Source organism: Pseudophryne corroboree, chromosome 1 (genome assembly GCF_028390025.1).
Source record: "Pseudophryne corroboree isolate aPseCor3 chromosome 1, aPseCor3.hap2, whole genome shotgun sequence".
Lineage (NCBI taxonomy): Eukaryota > Metazoa > Chordata > Amphibia > Anura > Myobatrachidae > Pseudophryne > Pseudophryne corroboree.
In genome coordinates, this window is record NC_086444.1 from 23988048 (window position 1) to 24011969 (window position 23922).

General features: G+C 52.4%; 1 protein-coding gene across 1 annotated transcript in view; it reads right to left on the reverse strand.

The window, feature by feature from the left end:
* Positions 1-737: 737 nt before the first annotated feature.
* UBAP1 (ubiquitin associated protein 1) overlaps positions 738-23922 on the reverse strand; it is a 42949-nt gene continuing 19764 nt past the window's right edge. The window contains exons 4-7 of the mRNA XM_063957825.1: positions 9951-10805; positions 6922-7122; positions 3381-3482; positions 738-1904 (exon numbers count right to left, since the gene is read on the reverse strand). Coding sequence (XP_063813895.1) covers positions 1764-1904; positions 3381-3482; positions 6922-7122; positions 9951-10805 — 1299 coding nt within the window. The 3' untranslated portion in view covers positions 738-1763. The remainder of the gene's footprint in view (positions 1905-3380; positions 3483-6921; positions 7123-9950; positions 10806-23922) is intronic.

Here is a 23922-nt window from a genome sequence, read left to right on the forward strand (position 1 = left end):
GTACCTTCCCTTGAGGCACAGAAAAAACACTGAGGTACCTTTGGGAGTATGGAGGGAGTGGAGAGTTACCAATTTAAATATTTAAATGTGCCTATCCCTGCTAAAGCCCCGTCCATATCCCTAAGAGTACTCCAGTGACCCCTAGTAGATGAAAAAGAAAGACTATATGTCATTCACATCACTGCAACTCCCTTCTACAAGTATCTATGGCTACTGCAACTTGCAGCTAGAGAACATGCACACAGCCCGGACTAATTACTTTACCAAATTACAATTACCTGAATGCAGCGGCAGCCACACAGTCTGGGCTGACCCTAAATACTAGAAACTAGGGACAACACCACTAACGCACGCATGGTGGTCTCATTAGCCCCTAACGAATTGGTTGACCACCATCATACCCCAAGGTCATCCCTGTGAAGAAGTAATTACAGCTTTATTGCATTTAGAACGGTCTTTGCTAGCCAACACTTATTCCCAGCAACACGTAAACCGCTGCTACAACAGCAGAGAACGCAGTTACTAACGTAGGGCGGATTCACTCACAGCGTCACTACAATTCTCAGCCATGAGTACTTGTGTTTCAGCAATGGCTATGCACCAAGGTCATTTTACAACATTTAAAGACCGCATAATTATTATATTCTATATGTACGCAGATAATATTTTACCATAAACCCCAATGTAACACAAAACGGTCTCGTACGTAAAGTATGGTATGGAATAAAGAGGACAAATTATTATTTTACAGTTTTATTAGTACCTCTGTAGGGAGAAAGAAAATATTTAGCAAATTACTTATATTCGTCAAGACTTAGATTTACATTTTATCTTAAACAATGTACAACATAATACACTTTTGTACTATCAAAAGATGATTTGAAATACTAGATATAATTCTGGTAAGAACTGAAGCTGGGAGAACAAAGTGCTTAAATAAAGGCGACTCCCGCAGACAGGCCGGCCTTTGGTGGTGGCCTGGCGGCCAGTCGCCGATCCGGCCAGATCTGCCATCAGCTCTCGGCTACGGTACAGCCACAGGTCACGTTTACCTGCTTTTAGGGTCGGCATGGATTTCCAAAACGTAGTCCTCGGGCGCTGGGGGTTAAGACGTCACTTCCGATGCACAGATAAAGCTTTTAATACAAATAACTTAGCATATATTTAAATATTCCGATAAGCAGTCACAGCTTTACCAGTGCTAAACTGCAGCAACCCCAAAATATCCGTGCCAGGAGTGGATGATGGATGGAAAAAGGAACAAGGGTTAGCTAGACATTCTGCTTTTTACTCTAGGCCTTTGCGAGTAGTTTAATGACCAGTGTAGCACTATTCAAAAAGAACAAAATAATCAGAATTGCACTAACGTTTGCCTTATCAGAGCACACCTGTCTGTATTCCAGTACAAGCAAACAGCAGCTTCACAAACAAATAATCTTCTCCGTTCCGCTGTATTTTCCGTTACAATGAGAACAAAAATAAAAAGTAAAATAAAAAAAGGACGATTGCTCGGCTCTCGTGCACAAAGGTCCAAATCTCCTTATTTCTCAAAGTGTTTGAAAGTTTGGGAGGTAGAAGGGCACTTCTTACATAATATGGTGACGCTGGCATTTCTGTGCGAGGGAAATCAAATTGTAACGCGAAACACGGACGGACGCGGCGGAGCCTCGCTCCCTGCGTCTCGTCCCTCTGAACGGAAAGCTTGTGATAGTGTTCATAGGAGAATTTTATTAGAACCTAACGTGGAATGATCTCCGGGGGATTCAGCTGGCCCCGGCCCGAGCCATTAGGTCCTCCAGGGCCTTGTCCTGGTCATTGCTATGGAGTAACAAAACTTCCTTAATCTCTTTCTGTTCAAATCCCATCTCTCTGAATTTGCTCATTAGCTGGAGGAATACCATCGTCTGGAAACACAAACATAGGGAAAAACATATGATATTATTACACCAAACAATGGTTCTAGAATGTGCTGGCACGATCACACATTATATATGAAAGAGGCAGGACAGGAGAATGGAAACACATTCCTCAGCTCTCCCCCGCACTAATGAGGAGGGAAAAGGATTATGGGCCCTAATTCAGACCTAATCGCTGTGCTGCAAATGACACTGTCCTGCAATCAGAAAGTCGCCGCCCAGGGGGAGTGAAAATTGGCCCAGTGCAAGTGTGCGATCGCATGTGTACGCTGTGCGAAAAATCCCCTCAGTCAGCGGACATCTGCAAAACCGTTCCCATCACTCTCACCATCGAATGTTTCTCCCATTCTGTGCAGTGTGTGCGTAGCTCAATACTTACTCCTGCAGTGCGATAGAATCAGGCTGATCGGGGCGGCAGCTGACGTCACACACCCGCCCTGAAAACGCTTGAGAACGCCTGCGTTTTCCCCGACACTCCCAGAATACGGGCAGTTACCACCCCCAACCGTCTTTCACCCAATGACTTAAGAGTAAGGAATTAAGATCCCCTCTGACCGGTCTTCTTTATCCCAATAGCCGAGAAACGGTTTTACCACGTACGTGTACCGTGCCTTGTATTTATGTATGTGCCCAGTCTCTTCCCTGCGCCCAAATGCACATCAACTAGTGACACAGGGGAAATATTTATCAAAGCTTTGCGAGAGATAAAGTACCAACCAATCAGCTCCTAGATGCCATGTTACATGCTGCGGGGCTCATTTATCAACGAGTGATAAATCTTGTTGCGTATGATAAATGGTGCTCCAGACAATCAGCTCGCAACTGTCATTTTCCAAAACATGACAGTTGGGAGCTGATTGGCTGGAGCACAATTTATCATATGCAACGAGTTTTATCAGTTATGAGTTTTAGCACTCGATAAATGAGCCCCCCAAATATATAAACCCCTTTATCCCTCTCCCCCACAGCCACAACCTGGCTGCTGCAAGGAACACAATGATAATAAGGGGTACGGGTCGTTGGGTAGACACAACTTAGGTCGACAGTCATTAGGTCAACCAGGGACAATAGTTCGACAATGTCATTAGGTCGACATGTACTAGGTCGACAGGTCAAAACGATTTTTTTTAATTACTTTTTTGGCGTCATTTTCTTCGAATAGTGACAGGGAACCCCAGTTAGTGCACCGTGTCCCCTCGCATGGCGAGCGTTCGGGCAAGGTGCCTCGCTCTGCTACTTCTGCGCTCAGCACATGTTACCGTTCCAATCGTAGTCCACGTGGATCGTTAAGTATGAAAAAAATCCAAAAAAAATAAAATGTCAAAAAATCATGTCGACCTTTTGACCTAATGCATGTTGACCTTCAGTGGTCGACCTAATGACTGCCGACCTTAGCTGTGTCGACCAAACGACCGTATCCCGTAATAAGAGGCACGGGATGTCTCCTCTATGCCGTGATCACACCTTTTCCTCTGAACACTGATACATCTCCAGTGCCTCGTCCACAAGCAGAGGATCAAACCCCTTCTCGCACAGCTGGGAGTGGATGAACAAGTACTCGAGAACCTGTGCAGGGGAGAGAGGAAGAGAGAACATCACTGTATGTAATGTGCAGGCCGGGTGCTGCCGTAATGACTTTTATCCTTTCATTTTCTCAGTCTTTACCCCCAGCTAGTTACGCGAGACAGGTTTTACTCCGACCACACAGTAATGATGAACGAGTCGGGTGTGCTTCTATGTAACCCACAAGGTTACCCAGCAACACTATCCCAAAACAATCAGCGCGATACAGAAAACTGGGATTCTCCTCTCCAAAAATTGCCATATAAAGTTGGCCAGCTGCGACAGAGTGATGCCCGACTTGTCCCGTCAGTCGCCAATCCCTGCTAATTATATATATATATATATATATATATATATATATATATATACACACACACACACACACACACACACACATATATATATATATATACACACACATATATACTAGGCGATTCATCGCGCCCTACGGGCGCTCTTCACACCGTCGTTAGGGGCTTCGCCCCGTTAACCTCTGCACAGCTTTGCCGCGGGTGGGGGAGGGGGCAGTTAGCCGGGGTGGTGCGGTTGGGGGTGGGTGGGTGTGAGGGTGCTATGGTTGCAGGGGCGGGTGGGGGAGGGGGTGGAGTGCCACGGGTGGTGGGTGGATGCGGTGGGTGCCGCGGGTGTTGGTGCTGCGGGTGGGGGAGAGGGTGGGAGTGCCGCGGTTGGGGTGCGAATGCGGTTGGTTGCCGCGGGTGTTGGTGCTCTGGGTGGGGGAGGGGGGGGAATGCCACGGGTGGTGGGTGGATGCGGTGGGTGCCGCGGGTGTTGGTGCTGCGGGTGGGGGAGGGGGTGGAGTGCCACGGGTGGTGGGTGGATGCGGTGGGTGCTGCGGGTAGGTGGCGCGGGTGTTGGTGCTGCGGCTGGGGGAGAGGGTGGGAGTGCAGCGGGTGGGGGGCGAATGCGGTTGGTTGCCGCGGGTGTTGGTGCAGCGGGTGGGGGAGGGAGGGGGGTGCCACGGGTGGTGGGTGGATGCGGTGGGTGCCGCGGGTGTTGGTGCTGCGGGTGGGGGAGGGGGTGGAGTGCCACGGGTGGTGGGTGGATGCGGTGGGTGGTGGTGCTGCGGGTGGGGGAGAGGGTGGAGTGCCGCGGGTGGGGGGCGAATGCGGTTGGTTGCCGCGGGTGTTGGTGCTACGGGTGGGTGGCGCGGGTGTTTGTGCTCTGGGTGGGGGAGGGGACGGGAGTGCCGCGGGTGGTGCGCGTGTTGGTGCAGCGGGTGGGGGAGGGGGGGGGAGTGCCACGGGTGGTGAGTGGATGCGGTGGGTGCCGTGGGTGTTGGTGCTGCGGGTGGGGGAGGGGGTGGAGTGCCACGGGTGGTGGGTGGATGCGGTGGGTGCTGTGGGTAGGTGGCGCGGGTGTTGGTGCTGTGCGGGTGGGGGAGAGGGTGGGAGTGCAGCGGGTGGGGGCCGAATGCGGTTGGTTACCGCGGGTGTTGGTGCTACGGGTGGGGGAGGGGGCGGGAGTTCTGCGGGTGGGTGGCGCGGGTGTTTGTGCTCTGGGTGGGGGAGGGGACGGGAGTGCCGCGGGTGTTGGTGCAGCGGGTGGGGGGGGGGGGGGGGGGGGGAAGTGCCACGGGTGGTGGGTGGATGCGATGGGTGCCGCGGGTGTTGGTGCTGCGGGAGGGGGGGGGAGTGCCACGGGTGGTGGGTGCCGCGGGTGTTGGTGCTGCGGGTGGGGGAGAGGGTGGGAGTGCCGCGGGTGGGGTGCGAATGCGGTTGGTTGCCGCGGGCGTTGGTGCTACGGGTTGGGGGAGGGGGCGGGAGTTCCGAGGGTGGGTGGCGCGGGTGTTTGTGCTCTGGGTGGGGGAGGGGACGGGAGTGCCGCGGGTGGTGTGGGTGTTGGTGCAGCGGGTGGGGGAGGGGGGGGAGTGCCACGGGTGGTGGGTGGATGCGATGGGTGCCGCGGGTGGGGGAGGGGGGGGGGGAGTGCCACGGGTGGTGGGTGGATGCGGTGGGTGCCGCGGGTGTTGGTGCTGCGGGTGGGGGAGAGGGTGGGAGTGCCGCGGGTGGGGTGCGAATGCGGTTGGTTGCCGCGGGTGTTGGTGCTACGGGTTGGGGGAGGGAGTTCCGCGGGTGGGTGGCGCGGGTGTTTGTGCTCTGGGTGGGGGAGGGGATGGGAGTGCCGCGGGTGGTGCGCGTGTTGGTGCAGGGGGAGGGGGGGGGTGGCGGGGTGCCACGGGTGGTGGGTGGATGCCGCGGGTGTTGGTGCTGCGGGTGGGGGAGAGGGTGGAGTGCAGCGGGTGGGGGGCGAATGCGGTTGGTTACCGCGGGTGTTGGTGCTACGGGTGGGGGAGGGGGCGGGAGTTCCGCGGGTGGGTTGCGTGGGTGTTTGTGCTCTGGGTGGGGGAGGGGACGGGAGTGCCACGGGTGGTGGGTGGAGACGGTGGGTGTTTGTGCTACGGGTGGGGGAGGGGGCAGGAGCAGTGGCGCCACAACGTGGGTGCGGGGAGTGCGGCCCGCACCCGGGTGTTACCCTCTGAGGGGTGACACCAAAGTGCCGGCTCCTGTCACAGCGCAGAAGCCAGCACTGCAGATTCAGCAGTGTCCCCCGAACCACAACGTGCCGAAAACGGGGGTCGGGGCGCGAAGCCACGCCCCTTCCGCGAAGCCACGCCCCCTTTTCGCCCGCGACCGCAGCGGGTGTTAGAAAAGTGAAGACTCTGGGCGGGAGTGCTGCGGATGTTGGTGCCGCGGGAGGGGGGCAGATGCGGGTGGTTGCCGCGGGCGGGAGGGGGGGCGAGTCACTGTTCAGCATGTCTCCCTGACTCAGTGGCAGCCGCAAGAGTGTGAGGCGGGTAATGTGAGTTCCACTCACAGTCAGCGGCTGCGGTGTCACCACTCACCAGGGGCAGTACGGGGAGAAGCGAGACAGGGGACTGGGCGGAGTTCGGGAGGGGACTGTTCCTGGCCAGATCTGTGCCTCCGCCCAGCGTTACGGCCAGCACAGAGTCACAGACTTGGGCAAATATTTATTGTGACTGGGGAAGGGGCTATTGGAGAGAGAGGGAGAGTAGTATGTTGGGCACATAATTACTGATGTACGGTACAGCTCTGGTATACCTACAGCTGCGTCCAGCAATGTTGCCATCAGCACGCCAGCCAGGTCTAGGTGGAGAAATGGTTAACTAGGCCAGTCACAGGAAGTCTTAATTACAGCATAGAGCGGAACGTCGCCCTAACAGGAGGGTTCCGGACTCAGTTTTGGGCGTTAGCCAATAAGTTGTAGCTTTAAATAGTCACAGTCCTGACACGAGCTGGTTCCCAGCCAGACGCGTGCCGCCCACGGTGCTAGGCTGCCACAGCTTGCGACCACGGTGCACACTTATGCGTGTAAGTAGGAACTCCGCAATTACACACAACCTCCCCTCCCGTGTAAGAAACGATTCACTGCAAATATTGTAATCTCGCGGAGGTCCGCTCACCTGCTCCACGTTCTGCCCTTGCTTCTGCATGGCTCTCATCACATGCTCATAGGAATACCCCATGCTGATGATAGTCTCCGCGCACTGCCGCTCGCTGCCGGACATGGCCTGGAGCAGCTCCTCGTAGTTGGACACGTTGAGCCGCTTCACGCTAGTCACACTGTTTGGCACTTTGGACGTAGGAACCTGATGAGCGGTTATCTGTGAACAGAAACAAAAAGGGATTAGAGGGTGGTCGCAGGTCAGAGAGGCTTATTCACCAAGAGGAGGAGAAGAATCCGTGGCCTGGACCAAACACAGAAGCCAAGTAGCCAACACACCTGCACAGTTCCTGCTGCACTTGGACAAGTTCTTCTGCAGTGCTCTACCGCAAATTTATTTTACAGCCGGGCGGCATTAAGGGGTAGCCCGGGGGATGGGGTGGGGTGAGAACTCAAACTCAGCGGGTGGTTGAGTTAGAGTGAGAATTTACAGAGCGAGTGATAACTCAAAAGGAGCAGGAGATGAGGCGCAGCACACTGTGTACCTCCCACCCAACATCTCACCTGCTGGTTGGCAGGGAAGGCTGTATCTGCAGGGCATGCCTCCAGTGCTGGGTTGGCTGGTGGCGAGGCAGTGTGGACTTGTGAAGGGGGGCCCCCGGTCATGATCTTTCTTCAGGCAGCAGGAACGGCTCAGTGAAGTGAGCATTGGTGTTGTAACGGCTCTACATTATTTGGTGTAACGAAGGTTATAACATGACTTGACGGTGCAGCATCTGGCGGCGCTACCAGCTGGAGTTAATGACCATTTCACATTATGATAGGCTACTTCGCCATCATCACCTTGTAAAAGGAAAAATAATTCTCCTTTAAAGCAACTAAAATACCTGGTAAAAGTGCGCACAACAGTCGTGCGCAGTGCCTGGCCGCCTCGCCTGTACGGGGAGTAACTCCCACCAATCCTCCTCCTTGGCTGGGAGAACGAGCACCAAGGAGAAGCTTGCTGTGTGGGTAGGGCCGGGACCACAGAACACCGCATCATGCCGCTCCCTCATTTCCATCAAGTATTAGATTTCTTGGCCTTGAAGGATTACAAAATCGGCACAGGGATTCTAATAATATTGATGAAATATAGATGCGCATGATGCCGTGTGGGTAATATGTTCTGCAGAGGACATACACTAGACAGGATAGGGGACAGGGCAGTGCATTATTAAATGGACTGTTCTGTTAGATAAATTCTAGGTTATCTGGTTATGAAACTGAACAAAGGAAAGAGGGAGATCCTTCTCTTGTGTTACACCAGGACCAGGGTCTACGGTATCCCAGCTGTCCAGCAGCACCGCCAGGGAAAATGCCGGCGCGGCGCTCGTCTGCACGCAAATGATGTGAAGTGACAGAACTTTAATTGGTACAGCATCGGGAGAAGCACCGGACTGTCTGATGGCTGCGTAGCTACTGCTGTGCACACTGGGACGCAAAACCCAACACTGCCCACAACTGCCAGAGTCAGGCTATTGCGCTTCTTCTCCACGCCAGCTTTCTGTCCTCCCTGACCTCCCCTAGGGACACCTGTGCTACGGTTTGATCGATGTACCGCCCCAGTCAAATTCCCCACCTGCCACTCTTTCCGGGGTGGACTGCAAGTCTCATATATGGCCCCAAAACACCACATGCTGATGGGGACAGACAATGAGGCGAGATGTATCAAACCTTCTAAAGAGTGTAGAAGTGGACAAGTCTTGATATGTTCAAGATGCCGACATAGTCAGAATACAGACATTTGAAATACTGACATGCATTTTAAGGAATTTTTGGCCAAAAACAGACTTATTTATACTTTACCATCCCAGAGTACCTGGTGGGGGAATATAATAGTGTGCCGAGTGCAGCGAGTCACCGTGCCCAAAGCATGGCGAGCTTAAGACGTGGCAATGTCGACATTGACACCCCTCCCACGAAAAACTTGTCGGTATTTTGAATATCGGCATTTCAAATGTCGGTATTCTAACTATGTCGGCATTTTCATGTCAGCATACTGAATGTCGGTACTTTGACTGTCGGTCAATGGCTGTCGGGAATAGGACAGTCGGTAAATCATACTGAACCCCTCTCATCATGTGTGTCACATACAGGTGTATCTTCTTACATCCTTGCTGCAGTCACGCTGAACAGCCCTTGAATTTGCGCCTGTATCTGCATCCGAAATGCCACGTTACAGCGTTTTCCATGAAACACTGTAGCATAGCATTTTTTATGCAGATACAGCCGCAGTCATACACAGAATACAGGCGTGCCGCATATCATTTTACTCAGCAGAAGCCTGCTTGTGCTAATTTGCATCTAAGATTAATTTTTACCGGATAAAAAAAAATGCAAAAAAAAGACGCTCGTTGCTACCAAATTGCACATAACGTGTGAGTGCCGTGTGACTTGTAGCGCATGGAGCAAAGATGTAAGAGGACACAACACATTATTACCTACACATTTACAGCACATGGCACGTAGCGCAGATTCATCCATTTAAAAAAAAATGGCTGATGCGCCATGAGTTTATCATGTGTGCCGGGTGTCAATTGATCTAGACTACCACCCCACTCCCCCGCAAAACACACACACGTACACACAGACTGTGAACCCGGCCTTAGCCAGCGGCCTCTCGGGAGAACACAAGGGAATGCTGCTCCTGGGATGTAATATGTATACGAGTTTTTGGGGCACAAGATACTGGTTACTGGCTGGAATTTCAGGAACAAACCACACACTCAGCAACATATAAATAAGCAAGCTGACTTTATTCCTTATTTCCTATTGGGGGCCACGGAGTAAAACGTTGGATTGGGATGCCGGCGAGTTAGCTCTATAACCGCAGACAGCACGAGCAGCAGGACGGCTGATCACTGGGTAACTCTGCGACACCATTGCGCCTGGAGCTTTCTGCCGTATAAAAGATTTTAAACAGACTCAGTTACTTGTCAGATACTATAGAGGGGTCTCCGAGCCCAGCGGTAATATACATAATACTATATGGCAGACGTTGCTTCTTACCTGCGTATCACTGCTGAAATAGGTTCTTGTTATTCCTCCGGTACCGGCGACGGATACAACGGTGGCCAGAGATGAAGGCGGTAGCGCTGACTGTGTCGTTCCACTGTCTAAATGCAAGGACGGACTCCACACGAGGTGCCCGTTCAGTTCACCGCCGTTGTGTGGAGAGCTGGACTTTAAGGATTCCAGATAGGTGCCGTTGGGTGGACAGGCAGTGCGTGTGAATACTATCTTCTCATCGCCCTCGTCAGAGTCCAGTTTGGGGAAAGAGAGGGATTTGATATTGCTGACCAAGTTGATGGGGGCGAGGGACACTTTGGAAGATGCGAGCGGGTGCTCACAGTTTTCCAGCTGCGGTAAAGTGATCAAACCATTGGGCTTGCGGAGGTTCTTGAAGTCCAAGGTTTCTTGTTCCTTGGCAGAAAGAGACTCCTCATCTTTCTCCACTTCCGACTTACAGGAGTCTGGGTTTGGAGCAGGCATAATATGGACATAAAGAATGTTCCTTAATTCTTCTTTCTCATCAATAGTCTTTAATTCTAACTTGTCATAGGGGTCCTCCTCGCACTCAAAGTCAGCAGGGTTGAAGTCTGCCAGGGTGTGAGGAGCACTCAGCACTTTCTGCTGTGTGGCCGGGGTGGGAGTCAAGATGTTGTTGTGCTGCAGACTGGCCAGGAAGTGGTTGATGGAATGGGGGAACCGCCGGCTTTCATCCCCCCCGCTCTCTCCTGGGGTGTCCGCGCTCGCTTGGGAACGAGCAGCTTCCGCCTTCAGCTCGGCTTCTCTCTGGGCAGCTTTGATCTGTTTGATTTCCTCAGCCCACTGGATGGTCTTCTTCTCCAGGGAGAAGTCATACTAGGAATACAATACAAAGACGCTGATTATTAGATATCCGCACATTAAAGTCCCAGTGCTGGCTGCAGCGAGGACAGACATCTTAACCAATGATTAGGCTTCCGACAGGCTTTGTGAAACTGCAAATCCCAGCATGAGACCCCAACCTCTGTGAATGCTAAGTTGCCCAGCTGTTAAAGAGAACCCAGTGAGCTGTATGTATCATCACACACATATGACAGACAGGTAACCATGGGGTCACACATACAGATGACAGGCAGGTAACCATGGGGGTCACACATACAGATGACAGGCAGGTAACCATGGGGGTCACACACAGGCGACAGGCAGGTAACCATGGGGGTCACACACAGGCGACAGGCAGGTAACCATGGGGGTCACACACAGGCGACAGGCAGGTAACCATGGGGGTCACACACACACTAGATAGACAGGTAACCATGGGGGTCACACATACAGAAGACAGGCAGGTAACCATGGGGGTCACACACAGGCGACAGGCAGGTAACCATGGGGGTCACACACAGGCGACAGGCAGGTAACCATGGGAATCTCACACAGGCGACAGACAGGTAACCATGGGGGTCACACACAGATGACAGACAGGTAACCATGGGGGTCACACACAGATGACAGACAGGTAACCATGGGGGTCACACACATAGATGACAGGCAGGTAACCATGGGGGTCACACATATAGATGACAGGCAGGTAACCATGGGGGTCACACATATAGATGACAGGCAGGTAACCATGGGGGTCACACATACAGATGACAGACAGGTAACCATGGGGGTCATACACACACTAGACAGGCAGGTAACCATGGGGGTCACACACACACACTAGACAGACAGGTAACCATGGGGGTCACACATACAGATAACAGGCAGGTAACCATGGGGGTCACACACACACTAGACAGGTAGGTAACCATGGGGGTCACACACACATACAGGCGACAGGCAGGTAACCATGGGGGTCACACATACAGATGACAGGCAGGTAACCATGGGGGTCACACACACACACACACACACACACACACACACACACACACACACTAGACAGACAGGTAACCATGGGGGTCTCACACACACACACACACACACACACACACACACACACGACAGGCAGGTAACCACGGGGGTTCACACATACAGGCGACAGGCAGGTAACCATGGGGGTCACACACAGATGACAGGCAGGTAACCATGGGGGTCACACATACAGATGACAGGCAGGTAACCATGGGGGTCACACACAGGCGACAGACAGGTAACCATGGGGGTCACACATACAGATGACAGGCAGGTAACCATGGGGGTCACACACAGGCGACAGACAGGTAACCATGGGGGTCACACATACAGATGACAGGCAGGTAACCATGGGGGTCACACACAGGCGACAGGCAGGTAACCATGGGGGTCACACACAGGCGACAGGCAGGTAACCATGGGGGTCACACACAGGCGACAGGCAGGTAACCATGGGGGTCACACACAGGCGACAGGCAGGTAACCATGGGGGTCACACACATACAGATGACAGGCAGGTAACCATGGGGGTCACACATACAGATGACAGGCAGGTAACCATGGGGGTCACACACACACACACACTAGACAGGTAACCATGGGGGTCACACACAGACGACAGACAGGTAACCATGGGGGTCACACATACAGATGACAGGCAGGTAACCATGGGGGTCACACACACACACACACACACACACACACACACACACACACACACACACACGACAGGCAGGTAACCATGGGGGTTCACACATACAGGCGACAGGCAGGTAACCATGGGGGTCACACATACAGATGACAGGCAGGTAACCATGGGGGTCACACACAGGCGACAGGCAGGTAACCATGGGAATCTCACACAGGCGACAGACAGGTAACCATGGGGGTCACACACAGGCGACAGGCAGGTAACCATGGGGGTCACACACAGATGACAGGCAGGTAGCCATGGGGGTCACACACAGACGACAGACAGGTAACCATGGGGGTCACACACAGGCGACAGACAGGTAACCATGGGGGTCACACACACACACACGACAGGCAGGTAACCATGGGGGTTCACACATACAGGCGACAGGCAGGTAACCATGGGGGTCACACACAGGCGACAGGCAGGTAACCATGGGGGTCACACACAGGCGACAGACAGGTAACCATGGGGGTCACACATACAGATGACAGACAGGTAACCATGGGGGTCACACATACAGATGACAGGCAGGTAACCATGGGGGTCACACATACAGATGACAGGCAGGTAACCATGGGGGTCACACACACACTAGACAGACAGGTAACCATGGGGGTCACACATACAGATAACAGGCAGGTAACCATGGGGGTCACACACACACTAGACAGGTAGGTAACCATGGGGGTCACACACAGATGACAGACAGGTAACCATGGGGGTCACACACACATACAGGCGACAGGCAGGTAACCATGGGGGTCACACACACACTAGACAGGCAGGTAACCATGGGGGTCACACACACACTAGACAGGCAGGTAACCATGGGGGTCACACACACATACAGGCGACAGGCAGGTAACCATGGGGGTCACACACACACACACACACTAGACAGACAGGTAACCATGGGGGTCACACACAGACGACAGACAGGTAACCATGGGGGTCACACACACACACACGACAGGCAGGTAACCATGGGGGTTCACACATACAGGCGACAGGCAGGTAACCATGGGGGTCACACACAGATGACAGGCAGGTAACCATGGGGGTCTCACACACACACACACACACGACAGGCAGATAACCATGGGGGTCACACATACAGGCGACAGGCAGGTAACCATGGGGGTCACACACACACTAGACAGGCAGGTAACCATGGGGGTCACACACACATACAGGCGACAGGCAGGTAACCATGGGGGTCACACACACACACACACACTAGACAGACAGGTAACCATGGGGGTCACACACACACTAGACAGACAGGTAACCATGGGGGTCACACACACGACAGGCAGGTAACCATGGGGGTTCACACATACAGGCGACAGACAGGTAACCATGGGGGTCACACACACACACAGATAACAGGCAGGTAACCATGGGGTCACACATACAGATGACAGGCAGGTAACCATGGGGGTCACACACAGGCGACAGACAGGTAACCATGGGGGTCACACATACAGATGACAGACAGGTAACCATGGGGGTCTCACACACACACACACTAGACAGACAGGTAACCATGGGGGTCACACACACACACGACAAGCAGGTAACCATGGGGGTTCACACATACAGGCAACAGACAGGTAACCATGGGGGTCACACACACAGATGACAGGCAGGTAACCATGGGGGTCACACATACAGATGACAGGCAGGTAACCATGGGGGTTCACACATACAGGCGACAGACAGGTAACCATGGGGGTCACAAATACAGATGACAGGCAGGTAACCATGGGGGTCACACATACAGATGACAGGCAGGTAACCATGGGGGTCACACATACAGATGACAGGCAGGTAACCATGGGGGTCACACACACACACTAGACAGGCAGGTAACCATGGGGGTCACACACACATACAGGCGACAGGCAGGTAACCATGGGGGTTCACACATACAGGCGACAGACAGGTAACCATGGGGGTCACAAATACAGATGACAGGCAGGTAACCATGGGGGTCACACATACAGATGACAGGCAGGTAACCATGGGGGTCACACATACAGATGACAGGCAGGTAACCATGGGGGTCACACATACAGATGACAGGCAGGTAACCATGGGGGTCACACACACACACACACACTAGACAGGCAGGTAACCATGGGGGTCACACACACACACTAGACAGACAGGTAACCATGGGGGTCACACATACAGATGACAAGCAGGTAACCATGGGGGTCACAAATACAGATGACAGGCAGGTAACCATGGGGGTCACACATACAGATGACAGGCAGGTAACCATGGGGGTCACACATACAGATGACAGGCAGGTAACCATGGGGGTCACACATACAGATGACAGGCAGGTAACCATGGGGGTCACACACAGATGACAGACAGGTAACCATGGGGGTCACACATACAGATGACAGGCAGGTAACCATGGGGGTCACACACACACTAGACAGGCAGGTAACCATGGGGGTCACACACACATACAGGCGACAGGCAGGTAACCATGGGGGTCACACATACAGATGACAGGCAGGTAACCATGGGGGTCACACACAGATGACAGACAGGTAACCATGGGGGTCACACACACATACAGGCGACAGGCAGGTAACCATGGGGGTCACACATACAGATGACAGGCAGGTAACCATGGGGGTCACACACAGATGACAGGCAGGTAACCATGGGGGTCACACATACAGATGACAGGCAGGTAACCATGGGGGTCACACATACAGATGACAGGCAGGTAACCATGGGGGTCACACACACACTAGACAGGCAGGTAACCATGGGGGTCACACACACATACAGGCGACAGGCAGGTAACCATGGGGGTCACACACAGACGACAGACAGGTAACCATGGGGGTCACACACACACACACACACACACACACACACACACACACACACACACACGACAGGCAGGTAACCATGGGGGTTCACACATACAGGCGACAGACAGGTAACCATGGGGGTCACACACACACAGATAACAGGCAGGTAACCATGGGGGTCACACACACACTAGACAGGCAGGTAACCATGGGGGTCACACACACATACAGGCGACAGGCAGGTAACCATGGGGGTCACACACAGACGACAGACAGGTAACCATGGGGGTCACACACACATACAGGCGACAGGCAGGTAACCATGGGGGTCACACACAGACGACAGACAGGTAACCATGGGGGTCACACACACACACACACACACACACACACACGACAGGCAGGTAACCATGGGGGTTCACACATACAGGCGACAGACAGGTAACCATGGGGGTCACACACACACAGATAACAGGCAGGTAACCATGGGGTCACACATACAGATGACAGGCAGGTAACCATGGGGGTCACACATACAGATGACAGGCAGGTAACCATGGGGGTCACACACACACACAGATAACAGGCAGGTAACCATGGGGTCACACATACAGATGACAGGCAGGTAACCATGGGGGTCACACATACAGATGACAGGCAGGTAACCATGGGGGTTCACACATACAGGCGACAGGCAGGTAACCATGGGGGTTCACACACACACTCGACAGGCAGGTAACCATGGGGGTCACACACAGATGACAGACAGGTAACCATGGGGGTCACACACACATACAGGCGACAGGCAGGTAACCATGGGGGTCACACATACAGATGACAGGCAGGTAACCATGGGGGTCACACACACACACTAGACAGACAGGTAACCATGGGGGTCACACACACACACACTAGACAGACAGGTAACCATGGGGGTCACACACACACACACACACACACACACACTAGACAGACAGGTAACCATGGGGGTCACACACACACACACACACACACACTAGACAGACAGGTAACCATGGGGGTCACACACACTCCAGTCAGACAGGTAACCATGGGGGTCACACACACACACTAGACAGACAGGTAACCATGGGGGTCTAACATACAGACGACAGGCAGGTAACCATGGGGGTCACACATACAGATGACAGGCAGGTAACCATGGGGGTCACACATACAGATGACAGGCAGGTAACCATGGGGGTCACACACACACACACTAGACAGACAGGTAACCATGGGGGTCACACACACACACACACACACACACACTAGACAGACAGGTAACCATGGGGGTCACACACACTCCAGTCAGACAGGTAACCATGGGGGTCACACACACTCCAGTCAGACAGGTAACCATGGGGGTCACACACACACACTAGACAGACAGGTAACCATGGGGGTCTAACATACAGACGACAGGCAGGTAACCATGGGGGTCACACATACAGATGACAGGCAGGTAACCATGGGGGTCACACATACAGATGACAGGCAGGTAACCATGGGGGTCACACATACAGATGACAGGCAGGTAACCATGGGGGTCACACATACAGATGACAGGCAGGTAACCATGGGGGTCACGCATACAGATGACAGGCAGGTAACCATGGGGGTTCACACATAGATGACAGGCAGGTAACCATGGGGGTCACACATACAGATGACAGGCAGGTAACCATGGGGGTAACACACACACTAGGCAGACAGGTAACCATGGGGGTCACACATACAGACGACAGGCAGGTAACCATGGGGGTCACACATACAGACGGCAGGCAGGTAACCATGGGGGTCACACATACAGATGACAGGCAGGTAACCATGGGGGTCACACATACAGATGACAGGCAGTTAACCATGGGGGTCACACATACAGATGACAGACAGGTAACCATGGGGGTCACACATACAGACGACAGGCAGGTAACCATGGGGGTCACACATACAGGCGACAGGCAGGTAACCATGGGGGTCACACATACAGATGACAGGCAGGTAACCATGGGGGTCACACATACAGATGACAGGCAGGTAACCATGGGGGTCACACACACAGATGACAGGCAGGTAACCATGGGGGTCACACACACACTAGACAGGCAGGTAACCATGGGGGTCACACACACACACTAGACAGACAGGTAACCATGGGGGTCACACATACAGACTACAGACAGGTAACCATTGGGTCATACACAGAGCAGAAGACGCAGTGCTCTGTTTTTGGCCCCATGGTTACCCGTCTCTGTGTCCTCTGGTCTGTTACCTGTCAGAGGACACAGAAACAAGTTAAACATGGGGTCACACAGACCAGAGGATATAGATTTGCCAATAACCTCAATGACTACTGTGTGATGAATAGACGACATTCCTCGTCTGGGTAATAATAAGAATTTACTTACCGATAATTCTATTTCTCGTAGTCCGTAGTGGATGCTGGGGACTCCGTCAGGACCATGGGGAATAGCGGCTCCGCAGGAGACAGGGCACAAAAAGTAAGCTTTTAGGATCACATGGTGTGTACTGGCTCCTCCCCCTATGACCCTCCTCCAAGCCTCAGTTAGGTACTGTGCCCGGACGAGCGTACACAATAAGGAAGGATATTGAACCCCGGGTAAGACTCATACCAGCCACACCAATCACACCGTATAACTTGTGATCTGAACCCAGTTAACAGTATGACAAACGTAGGAGCCTCTGAACAGACGGCTCACAACAAATAACAACCCGATTTTTTTGTAACAATAACTATGTACAAGTATTGCAGACAATCCGCACTTGGGATGGGCGCCCAGCATCCACTACGGACTACGAGAAATAGAATTATCGGTAAGTAAATTCTTATTTTCTCTAACGTCCTAAGTGGATGCTGGGGACTCCGTCAGGACCATGGGGATTATACCAAAGCTCCCACACGGGCGGGAGAGTGCGGATGACTCTGCAGCACCGAATGAGAGAACTCAAGGTCCTCCTCAGCCAGGGTATCAAATTTGTAGAATTTTGCAAACGTGTTTGCCCCTGACCAAGTAGCAGCTCGGCAGAGTTGTAATGCCGAGACTCCCCGGGCAGCCGCCCAGGATGAGCCCACTTTCCTTGTGGAATGGGCCTTGACAGATTTAGGTTGTGGCAAGCCTGCCACAGAATGTGCAAGTTGAATTGTGCTACAAATCCAACGAGCAATCGTCTGCTTAGAAGCAGGAGCACCCATCTTGTTGGGTGCATACAATATAAGCAGTGAGTCAGACTTTCTGACTCCAGCCGTTCTTGAAATATATATTTTCAATGCCCGGACCACGTCCAACAACTTGGAATCCTCCAACTCGTTAGTAGCCGCAGGCACCACAATAGGCTGGTTCAGGTGAAACGCTGACACCACCTTAGGCAGAAAATGAGGACGCGTCCGCAGTTCTGCCCTGTCCGTATGGAAAATCAGATATGGGCTCTTATATGATAAAGCCGCCAATTCTGATACTCTCCTGGCTGAAGCCAGGGCCAGTAGCATGGTTACTTTCCATGTAAGATACTTCATCTCCACCGATTTGAGCGGCTCAAACCAATGGGATTTTAGAAAATCCAAGACTACATTAAGATCCCACGGTGCCACTGGGGGCACAACCGGGGGCTGTATATGTAGTACTCCTTTTACAAAAGTCTGGACTTCAGGAACTGAAGCCAATTCTTTTTGGAAGAAAATCGACAGGGCCGAAATTTGAACCTTAATGGACCCCAATTTGAGGCCCATAGACAATCCTGTTTGCAGGAAATGTAGGAATCGACCCAGTTGAAATTCCTCCGTGGGGGCCTTCCTGGCCTCACACCACGCAACATATTTCCTCCAAATGCGGTGATAATGTTGTGCAGTCACCTCCTTCCTGGCCTTTACCAGTGTAGGAATGACCTCTTCCGGAATGCCTTTTTCCTTTAGAATTCGGCGTTCAACCGCCATGCCGTCAAACGCAGCCGCGGTAAGTCTTGGAATAGACACGGTCCCTGCTGAAGCAGGTCCCGTCTTAGAGGTAGAGGCCACGGATCCTCCGTGAGCATCTCTTGAAGTTCCGGGTACCAAGTTCTTCTTGGCCAATCCGGAGCCACTAGTATCGTTCTTACTCCCTTTTGCCGTATAATTCTCAGTACTTTTGGTATGAGAGGCAGAGGAGGGAACACATACACTGACTGGAACACCCACGGTGTTACCAGAGCGTCCACAGCTATTGCCTGAGGATCTCTTGACCTGGCGCAATACCTGTCCAGTTTTTTGTTGAGGCGGGACGCTATCATATCCACCATTGGTTTTTCCCAACGGTTCACAATCATGTGGAAGACTTCTGGATGAAGTCCCCACTCTCCCGGGTGTAGATCGTGTCTGCTGAGGAAGTCCGCTTCCCAGTTGTCCACTCCCGGAATGAATACTGCTGACAGTGCTATCACATGATCTTCCGCCCAGCGAAGAATCCTTGCAGCTTCTGCCATTGCTGTCCTGCTTCTTGTGCCGCCCTGTCTGTTTACGTGGGCGACTGCCGTGATGTTGTCCGACTGGATCAACACCGGCTGACCCTGAAGCAGGGGTTTTGCCAGACTTAGAGCATTGTAAATCGCTCTTAGCTCCAGTATATTTATGTGAAGAGACATCTCCAGGCTTGACCATACTCCCTGGAAGTTTCTTCCTTGTGTGACCGCTCCCCAGCCTCTCAGACTGGCATCCGTGGTCACCAGGACCCAGTCCTGTATGCCGAATCTGCGGCCCTCTAACAGATGAGCACTCTGCAACCACCACAGAAGAGACACCCTTGTCCGTGGCGATAAGGTTATCCGCTGATGCATCTGCAGATGCGATCCGGACCATTTGTCCAGCAGATCCCACTGAAAAGTTTGTGCGTGGAATCTGCCGAATGGAATCGCTTCGTAAGAAGCCACCATCTTTCCCAGGACTCTTGTGCATTGATGCACAGACACTGTCCCTGGTTTTAGGAGGTTCCTGACAAGTTCGGATAACTCCCTGGCTTTCTCCTCCGGAAGAAACACCTTTTTCTGAACCGTGTCCAGAATCATTCCCAGGAACAGCAGACGTGTCGTCGGGGTCAACTGAGATTTTGGAAAATTCAGAATCCACCCGTGTTGTTGCAGCACTAGTTGGGTTAGTGCTACTCCGTCTTCCAGCTGTTCTCTGGATCTTGCCCTTATCAGGAGATCGTCCAAGTAAGGGATAATTAATACGCCTCTTCTTCGGAGAAGGATCATCATTTCGGCCATTACCTTAGTGAAGACCCGAGGTGCCGTGGACAATCCAAACGGCAGCGTCTGAAACTGATAATGACAGTTTTGCACCACGAACCTGAGGTACCCTTGATGTGAAGGGCAAATTGGGACATGCAGGTAAGCGTTCTTTATGTCCAGGGACACCATAAAGTCCCCTTCTTCCAGATTCGCTATCACTGCTCTGAGTGACTCCATCTTGAACTTGAATTTTTGTATGTACAGGTTCAAAGATTTGAGATTTAGAATAGGTCTTACCGAGCCGTCCGGCTTCGGTACCACAAATAGCGTGGAGTAATACCCCTTTCCCTGTTGTAGGAGGGGTACCTTGACTATCACCTGCTGAGCAAACAGCTTGTGAATGGCTTCCAATACCGTCGCCCTGTCCGAGGGAGACGTTGGCAAAGCAGACTTTAGGAACCGGCGAGGGGGAGACTTCTCGAATTCCAACCTGTAACCCTGAGATACTACCTGTAGAATCCAGGGGTCCACCTGTGAGCAAGCCCACTGTGCGCTGAAATTCTTGAGTCGACCCCCCACCGTTCCTGAGTCCGCTTGTAAGGCCCCAGCGTCATGCTGAGGGCTTTGCAGAACCCTGGGAGGGCTTCTGTTCCTGGGCAGGGGCTGCTTGCTGCCCTCTCTTACCCCTTCCTCTGCCCCGAGGCAGATATGACTGTCCTTTTGTCCGCTTGTTCTTATAGGAACGAAAGGACTGCGGCTGAAAAGACGGTGTCTTTTTCTGTTGGGAGGGGGTCTGAGGTAAAAAAGTGGATTTTCCGGCAGTTGCCGTAGCCACCAGATCCGATAGACCGACCCCAAATAATTCCTCCCCTTTATACGGCAATACTTCCATATGTCGTTTGGAATCCGCATCACCTGACCACTGTCGCGTCCATAAACTCCTTCTGGCAGATATGGACATCGCATTTACTCTCGATGCCAGAGTGCAAATATCTCTCTGCGCATCTCGCATATAAAGGAAAGCATCCTTTAATTGCTCTATAGTCAATAAAATACTGTCCCTATCCAGGGTATCAATATTTTCAGTCAGGGAATCCAACCAGACGACCCCAGCACTGCACATCCAGGCTGAGGCGATGGCTGGTCGCAGTATAACACCAGTATGTGTGTATATACTTTTCAGGGTAGTTTCCAGCCTCCTATCAGTTGGATCCTTGAGGGCGGCCGTATCAGGAGACGGTAACGCCACTTGTTTTGATAAGCGTGTTAGCGCCTTATCCACCCTAGGGGGTGTTTCCCAGCGCGCCCTAACCTCTGGCGGGAAAGGGTATAATGCTAATAACTTTTTTGAAATTAGCACTTTTCTATCTGGGTTAACCCACGCTTCATCACATACATCATTTAATTCCTCTGATTCAGGAAAAACTACAGGTAGTTTTTTCACCCCCCACATAATACCCCTTTTTGTGGTACTTGTAGTATCAGAGATATGCAAAGCCTCCTTCATTGCCGTGATCATATAACGTGTGGCCCTACTTGAAAATACGTTTGTTTCATCACCGTCGACACTAGATTCAGTGTCTGTGTCTGGGTCTGTGTCGACCGACTGAGGTAAAGGGCGCTTTACAGCCCCTGACGGTGTCTGAGACGCCTGGGCTGGTACTAACTGGTTTGCCGGCCGTCTCATGTCGTCAACTGATTTTTGTAATGTGCTGACATTATCACGTAATTCCATAAACAAAGCCATCCATTCCGGTGTCGACTCCCTGGGGGTGACATCACCATTATCGGCAATTGCTCTGCCTCCACGCCAACATCGTCCTCATACATGTCGACACACACGTACCGACACACAGCAGACACACAGGGAATGCTCTTATCGAAGACAGGACCCCACTAGCCCTTTGGGGAGACAGAGGGAGAGTTTGCCAGCACACACCCAAGCGCTATAATATATATGGGAACAACCCTATATAAGTGTTGTTCCTTATAGCCGCTTAAATATATAAAAATATCGCCAAAATATGCCCCCCCTCTCTGTTTTACCCTGTTTCTGTAGTGCAGTGCAGGGGAGAGTCCTGGGAGCCTTCCTCACAGCGGAGCCGAGCAGGGAAATGGCGCTGTGTGCTGAGGAGAATAAGCCCCGCCCCCTATTCCGGCGGCCTTTTCTCCCGGAGTTTTAGACATTTGGCATGGGTTAAATACATACATATAGCCTTAATGGCTATATGTGATGTATTCTTTTGCCATAAAAGGTAATATATATTACTGCCCAGGGCGCCCCCAGCAGCGCCCTGCACCCTCCGTGACCGTCTGGTGTGAAGTGTGTGACAACAATGGCGCACAGCTGAAGTGCTGTGCGCTACCTTCATGAAGACTGAAGAGCCTTCTGCCGCCTGTTTCCGGACCTTCAATCTTCAGCATCTGTAAGGGGGGTCGGCGGCGCGGCTCCGGGACGAACCCCAGGGTGAGACCTGTGTTCCGACTCCCTCTGGAGCTAATGGTGTCCAGTAGCCTAAGAATCCAATCCATCCTGCACGCAGGTGAGTTGAAATTCTCTCCCCTAAGTCCCTCGATGCAGTGAGCCTGTTGCCAGCAGGACTCACTGAAAATAAAAAACCTAAAAAACTTTTTCTAAGCAGCTCTTTAGGAGAGCCACCTAGATTGCACCCTGCTCGGACGGGCACAAAAACCTAACTGAGGCTTGGAGGAGGGTCATAGGGGGAGGAGCCAGTACACACCATGTGATCCTAAAAGCTTACTTTTTGTGCCCTGTCTCCTGCGGAGCCGCTATTCCCCATGGTCCTGACGGAGTCCCCAGCATCCACTTAGGACGTTAGAGAAAAAGAATATGCTTAAGAGCTGACGGGGACTCAGCAGAGCACCTGTGACAGCCATGACTGGAGTCGCTGAACTTTAATACTTAAATCCACTTGCTATGTGTCAGTGCTTTACTGTGTATGCTCCAAACTCAGAGAGATCCCTTGTATGGCATAATGAGAATGTGCAAGCGGAGAAAGAGATCCCTTGTATGTCATTATGTGGATGCGCAAGCGGCGAAAGAGATCCCTTGTATGTCATTATGTGGATGTGCAAGCGGCAAAAGAGATCCCTTGTATGTCATGTGGATGTGCAAGCGGAGAAAGAGATCCCTTGTATGTCATTACGTGGATGTGCAAGCGGCAAAAGAGATCCTTTGTATGTCATTATGTGGATGCGCAAGCGGCAAAAGAGATCCCTTGTATGTCATTATGTGGATGCGCAAGCGGCAAAAGAGATCCCTTGTATGTCATTATGT